The sequence below is a fragment of the Vigna unguiculata genome, chromosome 1 (assembly GCF_037176805.1).
Source record: "Vigna unguiculata cultivar grain cowpea cultivar isolate G323 ecotype 2 chromosome 1, ASM3717680v1, whole genome shotgun sequence".
NCBI lineage: Eukaryota > Viridiplantae > Streptophyta > Magnoliopsida > Fabales > Fabaceae > Vigna > Vigna unguiculata.
Window position 1 is genome coordinate 32,998,815 of NC_140792.1, and position 23,011 is coordinate 33,021,825.

The window sequence follows — 23,011 nt, forward strand, 5'->3', positions numbered from 1 at the left end:
AATATTAATGAAACATAATTGATAAAATTTAAAAATATTTTTTTAAAAATATAAAAGAAAAACAAATATTCAAATTAAAATATATTTTAAATGTTTGTTTACTTCAATCTTTTAAAATCTTTTTTTTATACACTAATAAAAGTTATAATACATCATTTGATCAAAATGATACAAAGAACATAATTGATATTTTAAATGTTTGTTTACTTCAATCTTTTAAATTCTAATAAATATCTTTTTTATACACTAATAAAAGTTATAATACATCATTTGATCAAAATGATACAAAGAACAAATAATAATCATAATAAAAGTTTAAAATAAATTATAATTGTTTACATTTTAGATTATAATACCAAATAAAGTTTCATGAGAACCAACACATTTATTAAATTTACAAACATTAATGAAACCTAGTTGATAATATTTAAAAATATTTTTTAAAAAGTATAAGCAAAAAACAAATATTCAAATTAAAATATATTTTAAATGTTGTTTACTTCAATCTTTTAAATTCTAATGAATATCTTTTTTATATACTAATAAAAGTTATAATACATCATTTGATCAAAATGATACAAAGAACAAATAATAATCATAATAAAAGTTTAAAATAAATTATAATTATTTACATTTTAGATTATAATACCAAATAAAATTTCATGAGAATCAACACATTTATTAAATTTGCAAACATTAATGAAACCTAGTTGATGAAATTTAAAAATACTTTTAAAGAAATATAAGAGGAAACAAATATTCAAATTAAAATATATTTTAAATGTTTGTTTACTTTAATATTTTAAATTCTAATGAATCTTTTTTTTATACACTAATAGAAGTTATAATACATTACTTAATCAAAATGATACAAAGAACAAATAATAATCATAATAATAAATTTTTAACATAGATCTTGTATCTTTTGAACTTCAATTATGTTGGATGGTGATAAAAAAATATTAATGACAATTACATTAAATTTTTATATTGTAGTAAATAAAAGTTATTTATATAATTATAGTGAAAAAATTACAGTATGATTGATAATGAGTTAAAAAATAAAAAATAATTAAATAAAATATATTGAAATAGTATTATACATAATGAAAATAAACAAGAAATAAAAATATTAAAAAATTAACAAATGTTTACAAACAATTGGAGAGACTATTGAAAGAAATCGCACAAAAGAAAACAAATGTATAATTAAGGGTATGATAAGTTGAAAAATATCTTAGAGATCTAAGAAAACTTTTCAAATATTAACATATATACTCAGTAGTTGAGAAATAACAAAAATTGTTTTAGTGAAATAAAAAAGTTATTCAAATGAAACAAAAACTAATAATAAGAATAATAAGTAAATGATTTTTTTTACATTACTTAGTAAACGAAATGTTTGTGCTATTAAATACTTAAATTGAGAGTATTAAATATTTTCATGTGAAAGAAAATATACATTAAATAAAAATATTAAAAAATAATAGAAATATTCAAATGTGAGACATAATTTTTTTTAATTAACATACATATTTTGAACATAATTACATAAAGATCATGATAAGATGAAAAATATAATTGAAATACAAATGAGTTTCATGACAAACTAAATAATTAGAATAAATAATATATATATATATATATATGTGTGTGTGTGGTTATTTAATTAATTAGGAATATTTTAATAATTTAAACGGGGACGAGTAATATGGCAGGGATATGTACATCTCTATACCCATCTCCATACCCAATTGAAAAAGTCGGGGATTTTCCATACCCATACCCAGTCAATGTGAGGATTACCCGTCAAAACGAGGACGGGTTCGGACAATACCTACAGAGACGAGTTTATTTGCTATATCTACATGTGTATCTATTAACTCATTATTCACGATAACTAGATAACTAGTTCACAGCTTCTTGTGTCTTAGTAAATAAAACCAAAGAAATTAGAATTTGGATTATGAATAAGATCATAAGCGGTAAATTGTGAGATCGTAATGTGGATGATAGATTTCAAAACAAATAAATATATATATATATATATATATATATATATATATATATATATATATATAATTATTTGATTTTATAAAAAATTGAAATTAATCTAATTTTATCTTTTAAAATTTTAAATAATATAAATAAAAATAATTAATGTAATAAAATATGGAAATATAAGAATTAAAATAAATAACAAAGGAAAAATAAATAAATAAAAACAATTTGTTACCAGTTTTTTATAAATATCATTAGTATAATTTTTCTATATAATAAAATAATAAATAGTAATGTTATAATTAATATATACAAAAAATAATAAATATTAACGTTATAATTAATAAATACTAACATTATAATTAATAAATATTAAATGTTGTTATGTTTTGAGTTGAATTTTAATTATATTAAATTTTTAAATGAATTGTAATTATATTAATATTCAATTTAATGAAATGAAAATAATTGTGTAACTGAAAATACAATGTAAAATTTATTAAAGAATATGAATAGGTAATGAAATAGAAAATTTAACATAATTTACACGACTCATAAATATTATATAAGTAGTAAGATTTTACGATTTTACGTTTAAATCTTCATCTTGAGTATAAAACAATTTATAACAATAATATAGATACCGTTTTAATTGCTGAATATTTTTTTTCTTTTCAAAATTATTCTCAAATGTTATTTTTATCCACTGTATAATTGTATATAATTTCTAATTGTCGCTTATTGAACTTTTAATTAAACAAATTATTCTTTTTTTATTTATAAAGCAAAGAGCTAAATGAAAAATAAATATCATCCCAACACTCGATGTCAAAAAAAATTCCAAAAGGAATTAATTATTAAATCAAAAAATAAAATGATATTATAACTTATTTAAATAAAATATCATATGACTATTTAGGTGTAAAGATAAATGTAACAGGTATGTGTTTCCATAGATAAAAAAAGAAGAAAAGAAAAGCAATATACCAATTTATAACTTATTAGTTACTAATTAAAAATGAATGCCCATTTCGTTTCTGCATTTCATAACATTAAACCAATACACCAATTAAAGATTAAGAAAAAACCAACGGTAACTTTTAAACTAAGGTTAATATGACAATAATTAACTAATTATTCATTTGGTTTCTAGATGATAATAAAGTTGTGTTGTGAAAGGTTGTCACATGGGTTAAGAAGGGGTGAATGAGAAAGAGGTTACATGTGGGAGAATATGAACCAATATTATTTATGTTTCAAAAGATCACTTTTAATTATAATTCAAATATTATTAGTAAAAAAAGACTGTGATTGATTAATATGGAAAATAGGTTATGAAAGCAGAGAATATAAATTGTTGTAAATCTTGAACATAACAAGAGGCACCACATATATAGAGGAACACACCAACATACACACATGCAATAGGTGTTCATCACTATTGCAGAAACAATAACCACATTTAGCACCATGAAGCTTCACACCAATTTCAACTTTTTCTGTGTGTTCCTCTTCTTCATTCTCTCTTCTTCCTCCTTCCTTGCATCAGCTAAAGCTGGTATGAATCATATATATGTATTGTGATTAACAACACCTTTCATTTTTTTTCTTTTCTTTTTCATGTTAGAGAAATTCAGAATGAGAAGGTATCATTTTTTTCATACATCTGTTCCTCACAACATCATGTTTTGCCAGTTTTTTGTGTGTCTCTGTTCTGAAAGGTGCTATATATATATATATATGCATAGTTCTTCATAATTGTTTTTTCAATAAAATTTAATTTCCCCACTAATTGAAGTATGATATTTCCCTTCTTTTTCCAGATTAATGCATATTATAGAAATAACCTGGTTGTGTGATTTCTTAAGGGTTAACCCGGCATGAACTTTGTCCTTTGCAGCATTCATAGGACAATCTTTGTTTCTCCTGTGGCTGATTTTTTTATTCCTTTGGTTTTCTTTTACCATTTGCTTATTATATGTGAATCAGAATTAAGGAAGGAACATCAAGAGAAAACGCTTTACATTTCTTTATATTGATGAACTTTAATAGTTTTTTCACAACTTCACATCATAAATTAATCTTCTCTTTCCATATTTGTGAATCTATATACTTTTTCTTCCTAGGATTTTCCTACTTTTTTATGTTATCTTGTGTTTAAATGCAAAAAATGGTGGAAACTGTTTACATTTCTTGCAAGATTTTAAGTCTCTTCCAATATTGTGGCCCAATTTCTAAAATCAGGACTACAAAATAACGACTGCAATTTAGGAATGGCTCATTTCTGGAAATTGAAATTGACTTTGGCTTCTCCCTTGTATGAGCAGAAGATGAAGAATATAACTACAATGAAGAGAGTGGCAAAGGGCCAAAGGATTGGTGGCATATCAACCCAAAATGGGAAGTATGTGGGAATGGAAAACTACAATCTCCCATTGATATACTTGACAAAAGGGTGCAGGAGTTTCCAGAATTGGGTAAACTTCAAAAAGATTACCAACCAGCCCCTTCTGTATTAAAGAATACTGGTCATGCCATCGTGGTGAGCCATTGAACCATCACACTTGAGTACTGGGATCACCCTTTACAAAATTGATAATAGGTTAAAACTGATGTTGAGATTGTCATTATATCATTCATTATTGTTTTGAATATCTAATAAATATTTCTTTCATATTAAGTATCTGTTGAACTAAATATTTTAGTCTGAGATTTCTGTTAGGTTAGAATACCTGTCACTTGTTTAGTTCAACACCAACTTATTAACTAGGACAAAGCTTAAGACAGTTTTTCTAGTCACATATAGAAGTATTTACCTATAGGGATCATTACTTTCCCAAGAGCTGAGACATTTGCATGACGATTGATATTTGTGTCCGGATAAGCCGATTCAGAATATATAAATAGGTGCAAACCTCATTTTATAAACTGGTTTTGTGAGATTGAATTAGGATTAAAGGCTACTTCTTATTATTAATCAAAACATAGTTTTCCTGATCACATATAAAGTACTTACATATAGGGATCAATACTTTCCCAAGAGCTGAGACATTTACATGATGAACTGATATTTTGTGCTTAATGATTTTGACAGGTGCAATGGAATGGGAATGCAGGACAACTTCACATAAATGAAACTTATTACAAACTGATTCAATGTCATTGGCACACCCCTTCAGAGCACACGTTGAATGGGAAAAAGTGATTTTGCTGTTTTCCATTTAGCTTCTTTAACTGCTTCATTTAGTGGTAATTAACCTTTTAGGATTGTATTGACATGATTCTTCTGCTTGTTTTGTAGGTTTGAGTTGGAACTTCATGCAGTTCATCAAAACTCTAAAGGAGAGACTGCTGTTATTGGAATATGGTATAAAATTGGTCGTCCAGATCGCTTGCTCTCAAAGGTTCGCTATATTTCTCAACATTGCTCAAACATGTGTTACGCAGATGAAATGTTTGTGTATATGCATGAGTGATCAATCCCAATCTTTTATTTTTTAAAAAGCAAAAACCTTTATTCTTTTGGGCAGCTTCTGAAGGACTTAAAATCACTAGGAGAGGAGGACATAGATTTAGGAGTTATTAACCCAGGAATCATCAAGTTTGGAAGCAGAAAGTACTACAGATATGTTGGTTCACTTACAAGTCCTCCATGCACTGAAGGTGTTGTTTGGACAATAGTGAAGAAGGTTCTGTATTTTCACTTAATTTTTTTAACTGTACCAAACGCTCTTTTGTAAACTCATATTGCAATTGTATTACAGGTGAGAACAGTCTCAAGGGAACAGTTGGGAGCATTGAAAGAAGCTCTTCATCATGTAAGTAACTAAGTACACTGTATATTTCTCAGAAACAAAAAATAACTATACCAAATGCTATTTAATTTAATTAAAAAATCCGTTACTCTTAAAAATCTCACGTTGACGAGAGATAAAACAATCTAAATATGTATAAGTGAGTGCAAATTTTATTTTACAAATCAATTTTGTAGAGTTGAGTTACACTTAAAATTCATTTCTTAATGACCAAGAAGTTTTAACATTTTCATCTTCTTACCTAAATCACAACTGTTCCATAGGGATATGGCGACAATGCAAGACCTACACAAGAAATTAATGGAAGAGAAATTTGGTTATATAGACCTAAGAAGAATGCAAAGACTACTTAGATATCTGTATAAAGATGTGAAGGATTTCACAGATGAAGCCTGAAGGATAACAGTGAAGCACCTGGAAAGAAATGTGTTATCTTTATTGTGTTATAAGTTATGTTTTTGGTGTGCTTGTTTTTGTAGTGCTTGTTTTTGTAGTAGATGCCTGATTTGTCCTTTTGTACGAGGGAGAGATTGGATTGAAGGAATTCTTTATTTTCTCTCCTTCAAATATATAAAATGGTCTTATATATAACTTTTTTACTAATTTCAATAACTAATTAGTAAAATCAATTCTTCAAATGCTATTTTCATTCAGTTGAATAATATTTTTTCTTTATTTCTTACTCGAGACAAATAAGGTGTTAAAGAAGAGCAACACTTCCATTTTTGTAAGACTTGGTTAGTTTTTATGCAGCATATGTACGAATGTGTACCGGTAAGGAAAATTATCTTTTGATATATTTTTTCAATAAATTTGATAAAGTTTTCATAAATAGAATTAAAATAAGTTAACTTTTTATTTTTAATCAAAATAAAATAAAAAATAGTACTTTTTTACTTAAATAAATAATTTGTCAAAGTTTATAAAAAATAACTTTGTTAAAGTTATCATTTTTGGTATGGATAGTTGAGCATCATAAAAGAGTTTACAATTTTTGTAACAAGTTTGTATTTACAAAAATTGCACTAGGTGTCGAACCACAAATTATTTTAATTGTTACTCTATAAAAGTACAATAATATGTTGGTACTCTATTAAATTCGTTTTGGTATATTGAAAATTGAAAATTTTTATATATTTTTTTAAGTTTTGTCATTTTTTTTTCATTAATTAGGTTAGGTGAATATTATTTTTCTTTATCATTATGTGTTTAATAAAAAATGACGAAGTGACTTTTATTCTTTCGTTGAAAAGTACTTAGCAAGATTATTATATTTTTCTATAATTACTACATCTTCTTCGATAGGAACTAAGGAATTGTTCTTGTCACCTTATCATTTCTTGATACACTAACACAATTAAGATAACGACACAACCACAACTATGACATTAAGTTAATGAAAAAAATTAAACAGCATAATTTAATTAAAAAATATAAAAATAGAATGTTCAATAAATAAAAAGATTTAATACAAATTCAATTAAGAATATCTAAAATTATAAGAGACTTAAAACTTAATTAAACAGTTATTTTATATTATTGTTGTTACGTGAAAAAGGTATAATCAATTTTTTTTATATTTTTCTATTCATTGTATTTAACTTTTTATAATTTTAAACTTCAATTCCATATTTAAAAAGAAAATATTACTAATTAAAAGTAGTAATACTTCATAGAATAAATTATTCTAACTAAATATAAGATACAAATTATAAAAGAACTGTCACAACGTTGATCAAGTTAAGATAATTGATTTTTTATAAATTATTTTTTATTCTTTTAAAACTTACTTTTCTTTTTCAATTTCACCAATACAAAAATAATCATTTACTTTTGACAAGAAGCAAGTCCATGTAAAACAATACAGTTATAATTTTATATATAAGGACATATTTTTATCTAATATAAGATATCATTTATATCGAATTTTGTAATGTCCAACATAAATGACCTAATTTATTTATTTTTTATTTTGTGAAAATAGCAAAAACATTACAACGGTTTGGATAGATTATAATTTGACTTTAATATTATATTTAGATGTAAACTTTGAATTTAATTCAATTCTAAAATTGACTTATAAAATATGGTTTATATTTATTTATAAAATTTAAATTATTGGTCTTATATTTAGTTGATGTAAGACTTTCAACACCTCTCATACAAGACATATATATTTTATGTTTATATTTAGTTGATATAAGACTTTCAACACCTCTCATACAAGACATATACATTTTATATATAAGACTAAATATTAATAAATTGTACGATAGTGGTCCGATCGTAAATAAACAATAGACTTTAATTCATAATTATAATACCATCTTAATAATCAAATATATGTAATAAAATTTATCTTATTGTATTGAAACTTACTGGATTGTATATTACAAACAAAGTACATATAATCGTGTAGAATAAAAATAACAAGAACAAAACAAACCAGTCAATTACATATACATATATGCAAAAGCTACAACCATATTCTATACACAAGAAAACTTATATGCTAATAACTTCACAATTCAAGTTTTGATAATCTTTCCATTTTCAATTGTTACCATATATATATATATATATATATATATATATATATATATATATATATATTTAAGAAACAATTGAACATATGATTTGGTGACCGAAAAAAAGTTGAAATTTTATGAAATAATTGTAATGGTTTATTACTTATTTATGATAAATTAGCAAAATTTAGTCGCTGGATCAAGGAAAGTGCATTTGTTATGATTAAAGAAGTTACATAATGTTGATTTATTTTCTCTTGGTTAAAATTTATTATTATTATTATTTTTATTTTATAAAATATATATATATATATATATATATATATATATATATATGTATGTTCTGATTGAATTAATTAACTAACCAACCAATATTTTACTATCCAATTTTAGTTTATATTATATTTTAAATTTGTAACTCAATTAAATAAGTTTCCATAAGTTTGTGACTATTATATGCATAAAAAATGGTAAATATTTTAAAATACATAATTGAAATAATTATTATTACGCTGTTGTTATTATTTTTATATTAGGTTACTCATATATTAAAATATATTAAAAAATAATTAGTTTATTGATATCGCAAATTAAAGATTGAATTTCACAAAGAAAATACTAACGGTTAATGTTGTTACTATAAGATTTTTTTTTTTTTTACATTCGAAAAAAGATAATTCCATCTCCCTTTCGTTTCATCTCGCCGTCTACACACGGGAAATCCCACCGTCAATCGTAACACACAGGGAAGCGCATTTTAGCGTTAGTGTCACCTGTCCAGCGCACGTTAGTCAACGTCAGTGCTTCCATTCTCGATACTCTTTCTCGTCTCTTTCCTTCGCCTTATCCTGCGCACCACTCCGTTCCCCTTTTTTCTTTTAGGGTTACGCTTCTTCTTCTTCTTCTTCTACTTCATCTTCTTCTTCTTCTCATGCTTCGTCCAAAAACTAGGATTCCTTCGTTCTCGAAGTAGTCGCGTCGCACCACATGGATCACAGACCGAAATCGAAGGATTCACTCCCTTACTCCACTCTTTTCAATCTCGAGGTCCGTGCCAGTTATCTTCTTCGACGAAACCTTTGCGCTTCTTCTCACCGTTTCTGTCCTAATTACCTTTTCCGGGGTTTCTTATGATTTACTTGTGGAATTTATTTGAATTTAATTTTAACAGTTTGCATTTTCTTTTGAAAAAAGAAATTTGAGGATTTTGCTATTTTTTCTTCTGTTTTTTCTGACTGCATTGTTTTGTAGTCTTTGGTGAACTTTCAACTTCCACAACACGATGATGATTTTGATTATTATGGGAATAGTAGTCAGGATGAGAGCAGAGGCAGCCAAGGTAGACACTATTTCCATATATAATTTTTTTTTTCTGTATGAGACACTATTACTTGAATTTTCACTATTGTATATATTACTGTTTGGCTAGTGAGTGGTTGTTTTGTTTGTTGGTTTGAGATTTGGGACTTGAATATAAGTGTGTTCTGTATCTTTGTGATACTTCCATGAGTAGGTGGGGGGATTACAAATCACAGTAATGGGAATGTGCATGGAAGGGAGGCGAGTTTGTTGAAGAAGAGGAGGTGGTCTCTGAACCGTGACAGTGAGGATAGGAGCGGTTTTTATGAGACACACATGACAGAGGACCGATATCGATCAATGTTGGGAGAGCATATTCAGAAATACAAGAGGAGGTTAAAGGATACAATGAGTAGTCCTGCCCAAAATCAAGCTGCTGTTCCACCTGTGAAAAGTAGCACAGGGTTGAAAGCTCGGAAGTCAGGGAATGAGCGCAGGGGAGCATTACATGCTGTGGAGACTACATCAGAATGGATGAATGATTCGAGTTCCCAGAAACCAGGAAACTACCGTGATGCAGATTTCACCCCACAATATGGCACTGCTGATAGGTTTGCCTCTTAATGGTGTTGAAGTTTTTGGAATCACGAATCATTGTTTAACTTGAAATTTGCCTTGCGTTTGTGAACTACTTTCAGGATTATGTATGAACCTGCATCTTTGGATATTGGGGATGGAATCATTTACAAGATTCCTCCAATCTATGATAAGTTGGCTGCAGCTCTGAACCTCCCAAGCTTCTCAGATATCCATGTTGAGGATTTTTACTTAAAGGGCACCTTGGATTTGGGTTCATTGGCTGAAATGATGGCAGCTGATAAAAGATTTGGGAATAGAAACCGAGCCGGCATGGGTGAAGCATTACCCCAATATGAATCACTACAGGCACGGCTGAAGATCATGGGAGCTTCAAATTCTGCTCATAAATTCAGTCTGAAAGTGTCTGATGCTGATTTGAATTCCTCAATTCCAGAGGGGGCAGCGGGAAGCATAAGGCGATCTATTTTGTCCGAGGGTGGTGTATTGCAGGTTTATTATGTGAAGGTTTTGGAGAAAGGTGACACCTATGAGGTATCTATCATATATTATGAATATGTTTTTCCCTTTACACTCTCCGTCTATTTCTTTTTATCATTTAGCTTTGTTTTGGATTGTTTTAGATCATTGAAAGAAGCCTACCTAAGAAACAAAAAGTGAAAAAAGATCCTGCTTTGATAGAGAAGGAGGAAATAGAACGATGTGGTAAGATTTGGGTAAATATTGTCAGAAGGGACATACCAAAGCATCATAGGAACTTCACTACTTTTCATCGAAAGCAGCTCATTGATGCCAAGAGAGTCTCAGAGACTTGTCAAAGAGAGGCACGGTCCCTTATTTCACTTCTTTAATACATTTTCTGTTTGTTATATTTTTGTGTTGATTTGTGGTATACCTTGAGTGTTGCTGTCTAGTAAAGATTTTGATGGTAGGCTTTCTACATGACACTTTGTCTACACTAACTTATCTGGACCTTTTGCTCTTTCAGGTTAGAATGAAAGTTAGTAGATCCCTTAAATGGACGAGGGCTGCCGGAATGCGCACCCGGAAACTAGCTAGAGACATGTTGCTGTTCTGGAAACGAATAGATAAAGAGATGGTATATTTTAATTCCTTCCTGAAATTTATTGATTTTACGATGCTGAATATTGAACACTGGAAGCACATGGGTGTCAAGAGATAATATTTTAGTCTGATTGTGGGAACTTTTGTGTGTCATGATGGCTGCATACCTGCCTTGCACACTACCTTCACCTTTGAGGATAGGATTTTGTGGATGATAGTCAAGACTAGTTTTTACCCACTTGTGTATCTCTGCTTGTAATTGAGAGATGCGTGTTTTTGTCTAATGGATAATAATAGTCTTGTAGTCTCTTGCCATTGGAATGATGTCACTGTATTTTACATGTAGTGGTAATGATTGTTGAAGGTGGCAGTATTGTACACTTCTTTCAAACCAAATTATTTAATTTTGGCTCTAAGATACTGAATTTAGATGTTTTTGGTTCATCTGAGATACAGAAGATGAATTGGGATGTTTTTCAATAGATATCAATCAGACCACGTTGTTGGTCTTGACACTTGATATAAAATGGGTGGTCCATTTGGTGGAGACATGCAGATATGGCAACATTTACCTGTATTTATTTTTCGAATCCTAATATGTTGTGCTAGTGTACATTTGTAACTCGTACATTAGACTTGGATTTGCTGTAAATATTTTATTTCTTTATTTGGCAGGCAGAAGTAAGGAAGAGGGAGGAAAAAGAAGCTGCAGAAGCTTTGAGACGCGAACAGGAGCTACGAGAGGCAAAGAGGCAACAACAAAGGCTTAACTTTCTTATACAACAAACTGAGCTGTACAGTCACTTTATGCAGAACAAGTCAAACTTGATACCTTCAGAAACTTTACCCACAGTAGATGAAGATGCAAATGACCAAGATGCAATGATTGATGACTCTTCAGATGCTAAGCCTGATGAGGAGGAAGATCCTGAAGAGGCTGAATTGAAGAAGGAAGCTTTGAAGGCTGCACAAGAAGCAGTTTTTAAGCAGAGAAGTTTGACAAGTGCTTTTGACACTGAATGCTTGAGGCTGCGCCAAGCTGGTGAAACAGATTCACTTCCACCAGATGTTGCTGGAGCGAGTAATATTGATTTGCAAACCCCGTGAGTTTCTTCTCTCTTTATCTGTTGCCATTTAAATGTACTTCTAAAGTGCATGTACATTTAACTGTACATGCAAATTTTTCTTGATGTTCATTTGGATAATATTAGGTATGTGTTAAGCATTATTGTATTCATTTGAATTGAGGTTTTGAATTGTTGTGTTGCAGCTCTACCATGCCGGTGGCATCCACAGTTCGGACACCTGAATTGTTTAAAGGGGTTCTTAAAGAATATCAGCTAAAGGGTCTTCAGTGGCTTGTAAATTGTTACGAACAGGTTCGACCAATCCTTAATAAAGTATGATTTATTTCATTTGGTTGTGAATTTGAAGGATTTTGGTTACTTTCAGGGTTTAAATGGTATTCTAGCAGATGAAATGGGACTTGGAAAGACTATTCAGGCCATGGCATTCTTGGCCCATTTAGCTGAGGTAGCTATTCACCACCTTTTTTCTGTACATTTTTGTGACTTTATTGTAACCTTGTTGTCCTTATCAGGAAAAAAACATATGGGGACCTTTTCTGGTTGTTGCACCTGCTTCAGTATTAAATAATTGGAATGAGGAACTTGAACGCTTCTGCCCGGAACTGAAAAGACTTCCGTACTGGGGCGGACTCTCAGAGCGGACAGTACTTAGGAAAAGTATTAACCCAAAGGATCTTTACCGTAGGTAATGTTAATTTCTTATGCCGAAATTTACCAATCTTTAATTTAAAAATTGAAATCTGAAAATAAAAGCTGGTGTAAAACTGCAATATAGTTTGTAAATTTTGAAGTTCATTAAAATTTGAGCTTTATGGAATGGGTGATATTTTGTGATTGACATGGAATAATGGTTCTCACTTTTAAGTTATTGTTAAAAAAACAATTGGTTTTTAACAAGGTAAAAAAAAAAAAGGATGTCAATGGTGAAATTCCTTTTTATTTTAGTAAGTATAATCATCTTGTTTTTCAACCTTTGGGACTGTGTGATTGATCTAATCTATATTTTGTCCCTCATCTACCATTATAAGCTCCATTTTAATTTATTTGCTTGGTCTTTAATTTTCATTTTTTTTGTATTGTAATTGTTTTACCAGGGAAGCTAAATTTCACATTCTCATCACAAGCTACCAGCTATTAGTATCTGATGAGAAGTATTTTCGTCGAGTAAAATGGCAGTATATGGTTTTAGATGAAGCCCAGGCAATCAAAAGTTCGACAAGGTTTGTTGATATCTTGTTTCTGTGGTGCATTAGTTAGTGAAATCTATTGTTAATTGATCATTATTCCATCCTTTTAACTGAAAAATAGATCTGATTAATTGTTTTATATTTTGCATTTTTAGGGATTGTATCTTCACCAGTTTTGCATGTATTGTGTTGATTATGTAGTCAGTGAAGAAGTTATATTAACATCTTATGATTTCCCCTTTAATTTTCTTTTATTTCACAGTATAAGATGGAAGACACTTCTCAGTTTTAATTGTCGGAATCGCCTACTGCTGACTGGTACCCCCATTCAGAATAACATGGCTGAGTTATGGGCTCTTCTTCACTTCATCATGCCAACTTTATTTGACAGCCATGAGCAGTTTAATGAGTGGTTTTCTAAAGGGTATATATTCCACCTTAAAGTCCTTGGATATGTTAGGTAGTTATTTAACTATGGTCTAACAATCTTTTATGATCTACCCATGTCAGAATTGAGAACCATGCCGAACATGGAGGTACTTTGAATGAGCACCAACTTAATCGATTGGTAAGTTTCTTGTTGATTGCACTACGAGATGACCAGGAAGTGTATTATAATTTACATTATACTGGATTTTTTGTACAAGAAATTTTATGGGCATTTAAATAGCCTATTTTTTGGAATGTAGGATAATTGCTTGGTGTTTCACAATAGGGGAAGTTGTTGGTGCCATTCATCAAGTTCTTATTTTAATTGTTGTAGGAATTGTATGTTATATTCACAACTTATAGAATTCTGTCTGGATATAATAATTAAAATTACAACAAGATTTGTTATGTGGTGACTATTATTTTATTATTGTGCTCACTGCCTCTCATTAACTTATTTTTTTATCATTTTAAATCCTTATCTTAGAGCTCTAATTATTGCTTCTCCTCACAGCATTCGATTCTAAAGCCTTTCATGCTGCGGCGTGTTAAAAAGGATGTGGTTTCTGAGCTGACAAGAAAAACTGAGGTTACTGTGCACTGTAAGCTCAGTTCTCGGCAGCAGGCTTTTTATCAAGCAATTAAGAACAAGATCTCTCTTTCCGAATTGTTTGACAGTAATCGTGGGCAGCTCAATGAGAAGAGAATTCTGAATTTAATGAACATTGTTATTCAACTAAGGAAGGTAGACAATCCATAATATTTCTGGCTTTCTTTTCTTTTGTTCATAATTTTTATTGTGAGTTTTGTATTAATTCATTTTGAAATAAGGATTGCTTTTCCACCAAGAGAGCCTGTAAAAAATATTGCTCTTTGCACATATGATAGGTTTGCAACCATCCAGAGTTGTTTGAAAGGAGCGAGGGAAGCACATACCTTTACTTTGCAGAGATTCCGAATTCCCTTCCACCTCCTCCATTTGGGGAATTGGAGGATATTTATTATTCTGGTGGTCACAACCCCATATCATATGAGGTATTTCCTCATCATGCTTTATTCATTATGCCAAAACTTTCAATTTTATTTGGTTGTGTTTTGTACTGCTTAAACTATCCTTGATGCTATAGTAGTTTAGACCAAAAAAGCTAATGTGATCCATGAATACATGCAAGTTCGTTTAGGACTCTGGACAATGTTGAAATGTTGCAGTTCAGTTTCCTATTCATTTAGAAGGCTACCAATTAAAATTTTAGTGTGTTTTGTAGTTTATACACTTGAGTTGGTAACTTTTATGGTCTATAATAAGTGGTTGTTGTAAAGAAGGTTTTCAATGGTATTGGAGACTGTAACACTGACACTTGTTGACTCAAGGTTGAGATTTGAGATGAACGAAAGAGGATATGGAAGGATAAAGTGATGCTATATCTTTTTAATGTGAGAGCTGATATATAGAAAGAAACAAATAATTTAAAACTGAGGGAAGATAGAGGGTCAATTAATGCTGTAACGAAAAGGTTAGTGGGTTCCATGTGTTTTGAGTTGCTGCCTTAATGGTAAAAATATGATATTGCATGGGACCTGTTGCATTTTTATTGTGAAAGGAAAGTATTTTCAATATTCCATGTCATGCTGATATTTGTTTTTCTTTGGATTAGGGCTTTTTCTTTTCCCTATTAAGTTGCTTCTCTACTATCTAATGTGAACTATGCTTCCTTTAATTCCTTTTACTGCTTTTGTCAATTTCCCTATGATCTTTCAGATGCCAAAACTTGTCTATGAAGAAATTGTACAAAGTTCAGAGATTTTTGGATCAGCTGTTGGTCGTGGTGTCTCCAGAGAATCTTTTCAGAAACATTTTAGTATTTTTAGACCAGAAAACGTTTTTCGATCTGTATTCTCAGAAGACACGTACAGTACAAGCGGAAACCTAGGTTTTACCCATTTGATGGATTTGTCTCCACAAGAGGTGATGTTTCTGGCTACTGCTTCTTTTGTGGAGCGACTACTATTTTCTATTACGAGATGGGAACGTAAATTCATTGATGAAGCTGTAAACTTTCTAACGGAGACCATAGATGATGATCCAGAATGTAGTTACCTTGGGAAAGAAAAAGTCAGAACGGTTACAAGAATGTTATTGGTGCCAACGAAATCCGAGGCTCAGTTTCTGCAGGAAAGATTGCAGACTGGACCCAGCCATGCTCCTTTTGAGGCCTTGATTGTCCCACATGAAGATAGGTTGTTATCAAACGCCAGGCTTGTTCACTCTGCTTACACATATATCCCACAAAGTAGAGCTCCTCCTGTATGTTATGTTTTTCTATTATCTGCTTTTCATTTATGATTTTCCAAAACTTGTTGCCTCGTTTTTAGTTCCTTTTTAAATAGAATGATAATTTATCATTGACCATTTTCTTCTTTTCGTTTTCATAGATTGGTCTTCACTGCTCAAATAGAAACTTCTACTATAAAATGATTGAAGAATTACATGATCCCACGGTTAAAAGGTTATTTGTGGGATTTGCACGTACATCTGATTATAATGGACCTAGAAAGCCAGATGCTCCTCACCATTTAATTCAAGAGATAGATTCTGAATTACCTGTTTCTCACCCTGCGCTTCAGTTAACACATAGCATTTTTGGAACTTCTCCACCAATGCGCAATTTTGACCCTTCGAAGTTGCTCACTGTAAGTGTTGTTTTTAGTTTTGTTGATTCCCTCGCTCATGGATTGTCCTCTCTTCTCTCAACCTTCATGTTGAATAGATAATCTAATTTACATAATTTTCATACAGGACTCCGGAAAGCTCCAAACACTTGATATATTATTAAAACGCTTAAGAGCAGGAAATCATCGTGTACTATTGTTTGCTCAGATGACCAAAATGTTGAATATTTTGGAGGTACTTTCAACATTTCATAATGTTCAACTTATTGATATTGATTGTGTGCAAATAAATATAAAAATCCAGGATTGTATTTTCTGAGATGTCCAAATCAAAGATGTGAAACATGGTTAAATAATGAATGAACAAAATTAGTTCCTTACTGCTAGAACCCTTTAGCATGAGTTTATTTGCCTTAAATGTAGTGATTACTACTCAAATGAAATCGACATATGAGGAGACCTAGAAGTTGCATGTTTTGTGTGTATACATGTATGTTTTTGTTTTCCTGAAGGTATTAGATGAGTTCGGTTTAATTATGTTTTGAAGAAGTTGGGAACTTGGGATTTCTGGGTAAAGTTCAAATTTTCAGTGATTTGGAATTGGAAACCTTCCTGCCAAGACAGTATACAGAGGACGGGGCAAAATAAGTGTTCAACTTGTCTTTTTTTAACACTCTTTTCTATATATTCTGACTTGTAATTCAATCATATTCAGGACTACATGAACTATAGAAAATATAAATATTTTAGGCTTGATGGATCATCCACTATCCAGGATCGTAGAGATATGGTCAGAGACTTTCAGCATAGGTAATGTCTTCTAGTTTCTTTGTAATCTTTTCATATTGTATTCTAGTTCAACTATTGATCATTACTTATTTTATTATACGTATGTTTTTTAATATTTCTTATTAATTTGTTGCAGGAATGATATTTTTGTGTTCTTATTGAGTACAAGAGCTGGTGGGTTAGGTATCAACTTGACGGCTGCTGACACAGTCATATTTTATGAGAGTGATTGGAATCCAACATTGGATTTACAGGCAATGGACAGAGCTCATCGTTTGGGCCAGACAAAAGATGTTAGTTCCACCTCTCACACCAACTTCTCCCTCAAACTACTTGTTCTATGGATGTTCATGTTACATATTTTTTGTGAATATCAACAATTGGCCTCTAGATTTTCCTTCATTGCATATCTGGAATTGTAGCTTTGCCTTTCTCTGGATCATGCACCTTTTTCTTTCTCAGACATTAAAGCTATTCCTTTCTAGTTTGCAAGTGTTTAACTGATTTTAGATGCATTTTCGAACTTGCAGGTTACTGTTTACCGACTTATATGTAAAGAGACAGTTGAAGAGAAGATTCTTCTTAGAGCGAGTCAGAAAAGTACTGTGCAGAACCTTGTCATGACTGGTGGATCTGTCGGTGGTGATCTTTTAGCTCCCGAGGATGTTGTATCTTTGCTTCTAGATGATGCTCAGTTGGAGCAGAAGTTAAAGGAGATCCCTCTCCAGGTTGGTTGTGAATCTGGTTACCAGACTTCATTAGTTTACTATGTATTGAATATTCCTGACTAACTAAATGAAACAGCTTTTAGAAAAAGTTCTTTAAACCCTAGAACAATTTTGAAAAGTTTTCTGATTGTTTGACCTTGCCTATCCTTCCAGGTAAAGGATAAGCAAAAGAAAAAACAACCTATGAAAGGCATTAGGGTAAATGAAGATGGTGATGCATCACTGGAAGATCTAACAAGCTCTGCAGCTCAGGGTACTTCGGATTATGATGCTGCCGTGGATCCAGAGGGTTCAAAGTCCAGTAATAAAAAGGTATCATCATAAGACTTCAATGTATTTTCTGGAGAGGATTTGACCTCCAAAAGAAGGCTTTTTTGTTGTTGATGATGCTGATTGATTATATCTCTAATTTATTGGTTACAAAAATTCTAGATACTCATTTCCAGTTCGTTGCATGGTAAAGAAAATTGTTAATTTATATTGGAAGTTTGTAGTTTCTTATTGGAATGGAATGATCTGCTGCATGTGGTTGAGCATACTTTTGCTTGCTTTTATGTAAATCTTTTTGGCTGAAAAGAAATCGGAAAACTCCTCTGTGATAACAGTCCTTAGGGTAAGTTTCTTGACATTAAGTTTATCGATAAATTACTGTACTGTTGTTTGAAAAGAAATTTAGTAGTCGAAGTGGGAAATTTCAGTGTTTTGTTTATGGAGATGTTGATTATGAGTCTGTTTACCTTTAGAGCAGAACAAGTATGCAATAATTTTGAAAGAGTAGTCTGTTTATATACAATGCACAAATGTCACAAAGTAACTATCCTTAAAACTAGTTAACCCATAACTCTTCACTGTACCATGACAGAAAAAAGATAGACAATTTATTTTCAATAAAACTAATTGACCATTTAATCGATCGTGGTACCCATAATGGTGGCTTCATACGCAACAGAACATCTCTTTCCAACACGGTGATTTTTTTAAAATCTCTTATACTTTTGCTAGTTTGATCATTTGTGTGAATTTTAGTGACTTGCATTTTTAGGTGTACTCATGTTCATGGAATCCAATTTTCTGTATTTTGAATGTTATGTGAATTTGGTAAACATAACAATGTCACTGTGCAGAGAAAAGCTGCCTCGGATAAGCCGAGGCCAAAGAATTCTCAAAAGATGAGTGAATTTAGTACTTCAGTCATGGACAGCGAATTGGATGATGTCGATCCAGTGGGTCAGAAACCCAAGAGACCGAAGAGGGCAAAGAAGAATGTGAACGCTGAAGATGCTTTTACTGGGACTGCTACCACTGTCTCAGAGCAGAGCCAATTTCCACCTCCACGTGATTTTAGTGTCGGAGGTTCTAAACCAGAATCAGGGCAAGACAACTAAAGATTTTGTAACTAATGTCTCTCATTTCCAGCCCTGTGGATTGACATTTTTGTGGATCAACAGTTTCTAGTTCCCAATTTCTTGGGTCTCGTCTAACTACAAATATTGGTGGCAAAGCTGAGTCAAGACAGAGGAAGGTGTATATCCTAGGTTCAGGTTGTATATAGTAGTCCTTAATGGTATACTCATAGTTTGTACAGATTGAGCCATCCTTACTCAACTTGATTTTTTGTGGCCACATCCAATATTTATTTCACATGAGTAATATACATTTTAATCTCTCTTGACCAAGAAGTGGTGGGATTCATCAAAGTTAGAAGCCGGTGATGGCTAAATGTTATGCTTCAAAAGCATCAGTGTAGGGATAATTTTTGTACTCCCATCTTTTACTATTTGCTTTACAAAAATATCAAACCTTGTGCAAATCATCTCATACAGTGAATGCTATCTTTAATTTTCCGTTCTATTAAATAATGCTATTAATCACCATTAATGCAACTGCAAGGCGTTTATGTGGAGGTGACTGGCCAATCTAATATAAGTTAAAAAAAAGATTGTATTGAGATTAATCATTAGTAGAGTTCTTTAAAATTATTAACAGCCTTCTATCATTTGTTCTCTAAACGTGGTAAAAAGAAATTGTTGCTTACAAATTCTTTGGAGTTGTCAGAAATTATTGAGCATGATGTTGGATGTGATAATATATGAAGGTGACAAATAAAATAACTAGAAGGATCATAACTGTGATTAAAGTATAAAGGGGTGGAGCATTAGCTAGCTTTTCTACATGTCAAGTGAGAAAAACCATAAAAGACAAAAAATTACAAAAAATATTTGGTACGTATTTACACATAGAAACCTTGATCCAATAGACTTGGATTCTTCCAACCGTTGCTAAAAGTATTTCTTCAACACAAAAAACCACACTAGTTAAAACCACGTAAGTTTCAATAAAATTTTGCATGACCTAGTTTCTTACCTGACCCAGCATAATGGTGGTAGATACATCATATAAATTTTTTACAATGAAATAGTATCAAAACCATTTTGTAAAATGAAGAGTTTTCAGTATTTGTATAGTTTAGGAACATCAGGTGTTGGTTGGCTTGTTTGTAATCTTGACCAATCTCTTACATTATAATATGTATTAGAGTTTCATAAACTCTTTCTTTTTTTAAACAGAAAAATTTGATTAGATGCAATGCAAAGATTAAGACTGAAACCATAATCAGCAATGGTCCTTATCAAGTAATAATGTCTCCTAATTCATTTCTTAATGAGATTTATTGCCACCTAAGTAATTTGTGAATGCTATTTTTTTATTTATTTTGTTTGGATTCTCAACTGGTGCAAAGACAGAAATTTACCGTTAAAAACATGAAGAGAAACATCAAAGAGAAGACTTCATGATAATCTACAATGTTCTCGGTTGTGCATGATTGAAATTCAGCTAATTAAGTGCACAATATGGTCATTTTCCTACATATAAACGTTAATCAATATTCAATCTAGAAAAGTCCAAGTCCAAGATCATCTCCCAATAACAAAAAAAGCAAGCTACTATTTTAGTCTTTATTACATAACTATACTATTAATTTGCGAAATTTAATTTATTTAGTTATCTTAGTGTTTATCACTAATTTTGTTAGAGATTACAGAATAGTAGATTATTCACGTAAGAAAAACAATAACTTAAGGGTGTGTTCCTTTGTGTAGATGGATATGGGAGAGAGTGTGAAGATGGATTTGTGTAGATTTAGATGGATGGATATTTGTGTTTTTTTGAGTGGATTTAGAGGGTAAAGTGAATGGATTTGGAGATATTTTTTATGAAAGTTAGTGAAAGATTTAATTGATGTGATAGATAAAATAAAAAATTATAATAGATAAAATTTTGTAATTACTAAAATACCCTTGATAAAAAACATTAAATAAATTTTAAATTAGTTAAAATATAAAATTTTTAAAACTATCACTTAATAAACTTTAATAAAAATTAATAAAAAATCAATTATTATATTATTATAATTGTTTTTAAAAGATTATTATCATTCAATATAAATTATTTATTATTATTGTTAATTACTATATATTATTTATTATTATATATCTTATATTATTAATTATTATAAATCTATATTATTAATTATAATAATTATTACACAAATATATATATATATATATATATATATATATATATATATATATATATATAACCGGTTACATCTTATATGTATAATAAAAATAATCATATATAATTATTAATAATATATATGTAAATTATAATTTAAGAATAATATATTTTATAATTATAAATGTTTAAAATATTGTGAGAAGAAAAAGTTTTGAAACTGGTTAAAATTGTCAAAGTGTCTATTATCGTTACAAATCTTCGCATTTTGGAAGGATAAAAATTTAGTGAAATCTCGCAAATCCATCGGTGCACATGTTTTTAAATCATCAGAAAGGAACATAAAAATTTTATAAATTCATCCGCGCAAATCAACGGATTTATACAATCTGCGCAAAAGAACACTGTATAAATGTTGACGATTTATTTGATATCTTTCTATTAAGCTGGTTGCGTGTGTATATATATATATATATATATATATATATATATATATATATATATATATATATATATATATATATATATATATATATGTTTTACCTAACAATTTTATTTTTTTATACAATGATGTCATTAATTTGACAACAACAATGCCATATACTGCCAGCTGTACATCTAGGCATGGCATTCACTCATCGCCACACAAAACCTATTGTTGTGGCGTCCAAAAATTATACCTATGACATGAAATTTAATGTATTAAATAAAACATTATATTATAAGAATAAAAATATTTTTATATTAAAAACATCAATAATTTAATGATTTTAGAGTTAAGTGTGACGCATTTTCATTTATTTATATTTTTTTTACTAAAGATATGATAAAATGAATAAGGAGGTTAGATCTATTACAAGAATTATTCTATATTGTCTTAATTTGTTTTTCTAAGTTCCACTTAGTCACATAATTTTTAATACAATTTTGCAACTTCTACTCTGGCATAAACATTTTAACTAATTTTTTATTTGGTTGTTGATGTCTTAAGATAAAAAATAGTTTCACATTCTTATTTAAGACTGATATTATATTGCTATATTATAATGAGATGATCTTAAAATAATAAATTTATATATATATATATATATATATATATATATATATATATAACTCTTATACAATGAATAAAGATATCTTAATGATATTTCAAGATATTTAAAATTAATTTTTTTCGATGCATATATTTAATTAAGATTTTTTTAATCAAAAAATGATGCTAAACATTATTATTATTATTATTATTATATATGTATTTTAACTAGGAGAATTTGCGTGTAGTTGTCGATGAATGAGACA

At 29.9% G+C, this 23,011-nt stretch overlaps 2 protein-coding genes across 2 annotated transcripts; both read left to right on the forward strand.

Moving 5' to 3' along the window:
• Nucleotides 1-3,388: 3,388 nt before the first annotated feature.
• On the forward strand, nucleotides 3,389-6,423 carry LOC114163478 (alpha carbonic anhydrase 4-like). The gene is made up of 7 exons (XM_028047789.2): nucleotides 3,389-3,559; nucleotides 4,329-4,543; nucleotides 5,096-5,202; nucleotides 5,303-5,405; nucleotides 5,532-5,690; nucleotides 5,766-5,819; nucleotides 6,080-6,423. Exons 1-7 carry the CDS (start codon nucleotides 3,472-3,474, stop codon nucleotides 6,167-6,169), a joined length of 816 nt encoding a protein of 271 aa, XP_027903590.2. The 5' UTR covers nucleotides 3,389-3,471; the 3' UTR covers nucleotides 6,170-6,423.
• A 2,687-nt stretch (nucleotides 6,424-9,110) lies between these two features.
• INO80 (DNA helicase INO80-like protein) lies at nucleotides 9,111-20,014 on the forward strand. Its single transcript, XM_085671651.1, has 23 exons — nucleotides 9,111-9,391; nucleotides 9,596-9,683; nucleotides 9,858-10,254; nucleotides 10,342-10,774; nucleotides 10,864-11,069; nucleotides 11,234-11,339; nucleotides 11,981-12,408; nucleotides 12,576-12,684; nucleotides 12,758-12,838; nucleotides 12,906-13,078; nucleotides 13,488-13,613; nucleotides 13,843-14,004; nucleotides 14,091-14,148; nucleotides 14,524-14,754; nucleotides 14,898-15,044; nucleotides 15,769-16,314; nucleotides 16,443-16,700; nucleotides 16,807-16,914; nucleotides 17,395-17,489; nucleotides 17,605-17,761; nucleotides 17,999-18,196; nucleotides 18,350-18,508; nucleotides 19,321-20,014. The coding sequence occupies exons 1-23, from the start codon at nucleotides 9,332-9,334 to the stop codon at nucleotides 19,579-19,581; spliced, it is 4,587 nt and encodes a 1,528-aa protein (XP_085527777.1). The 5' UTR covers nucleotides 9,111-9,331; the 3' UTR covers nucleotides 19,582-20,014.
• The last annotated feature ends 2,997 nt before the right edge of the window (nucleotides 20,015-23,011 follow it).

What these genes read in the sequence shown, in the direction of transcription:
- LOC114163478 (XM_028047789.2), top strand. Translation starts at nt 3,472, where the DNA reads ATGAAGCTTCACACCAATTTCAACTTTTTCTGTGTGTTCCTCTTCTTC. An exon ending in CCTTGCATCAGCTAAAGCTG is followed by an intron (nt 3,560 to 4,328) that starts GTATGAATCATA and finishes TTGTATGAGCAG; the next exon opens with AAGATGAAGAATATAACTAC. An exon ending in TTTGGACAATAGTGAAGAAG is followed by an intron (nt 5,691 to 5,765) that starts GTTCTGTATTTT and finishes ATTGTATTACAG; the next exon opens with GTGAGAACAGTCTCAAGGGA.
- INO80 (XM_085671651.1), top strand. Translation starts at nt 9,332, where the DNA reads ATGGATCACAGACCGAAATCGAAGGATTCACTCCCTTACTCCACTCTT. An exon ending in ACAACCCCATATCATATGAG is followed by an intron (nt 15,045 to 15,768) that starts GTATTTCCTCAT and finishes ATGATCTTTCAG; the next exon opens with ATGCCAAAACTTGTCTATGA. An exon ending in ACCCTTCGAAGTTGCTCACT is followed by an intron (nt 16,701 to 16,806) that starts GTAAGTGTTGTT and finishes ATTTTCATACAG; the next exon opens with GACTCCGGAAAGCTCCAAAC.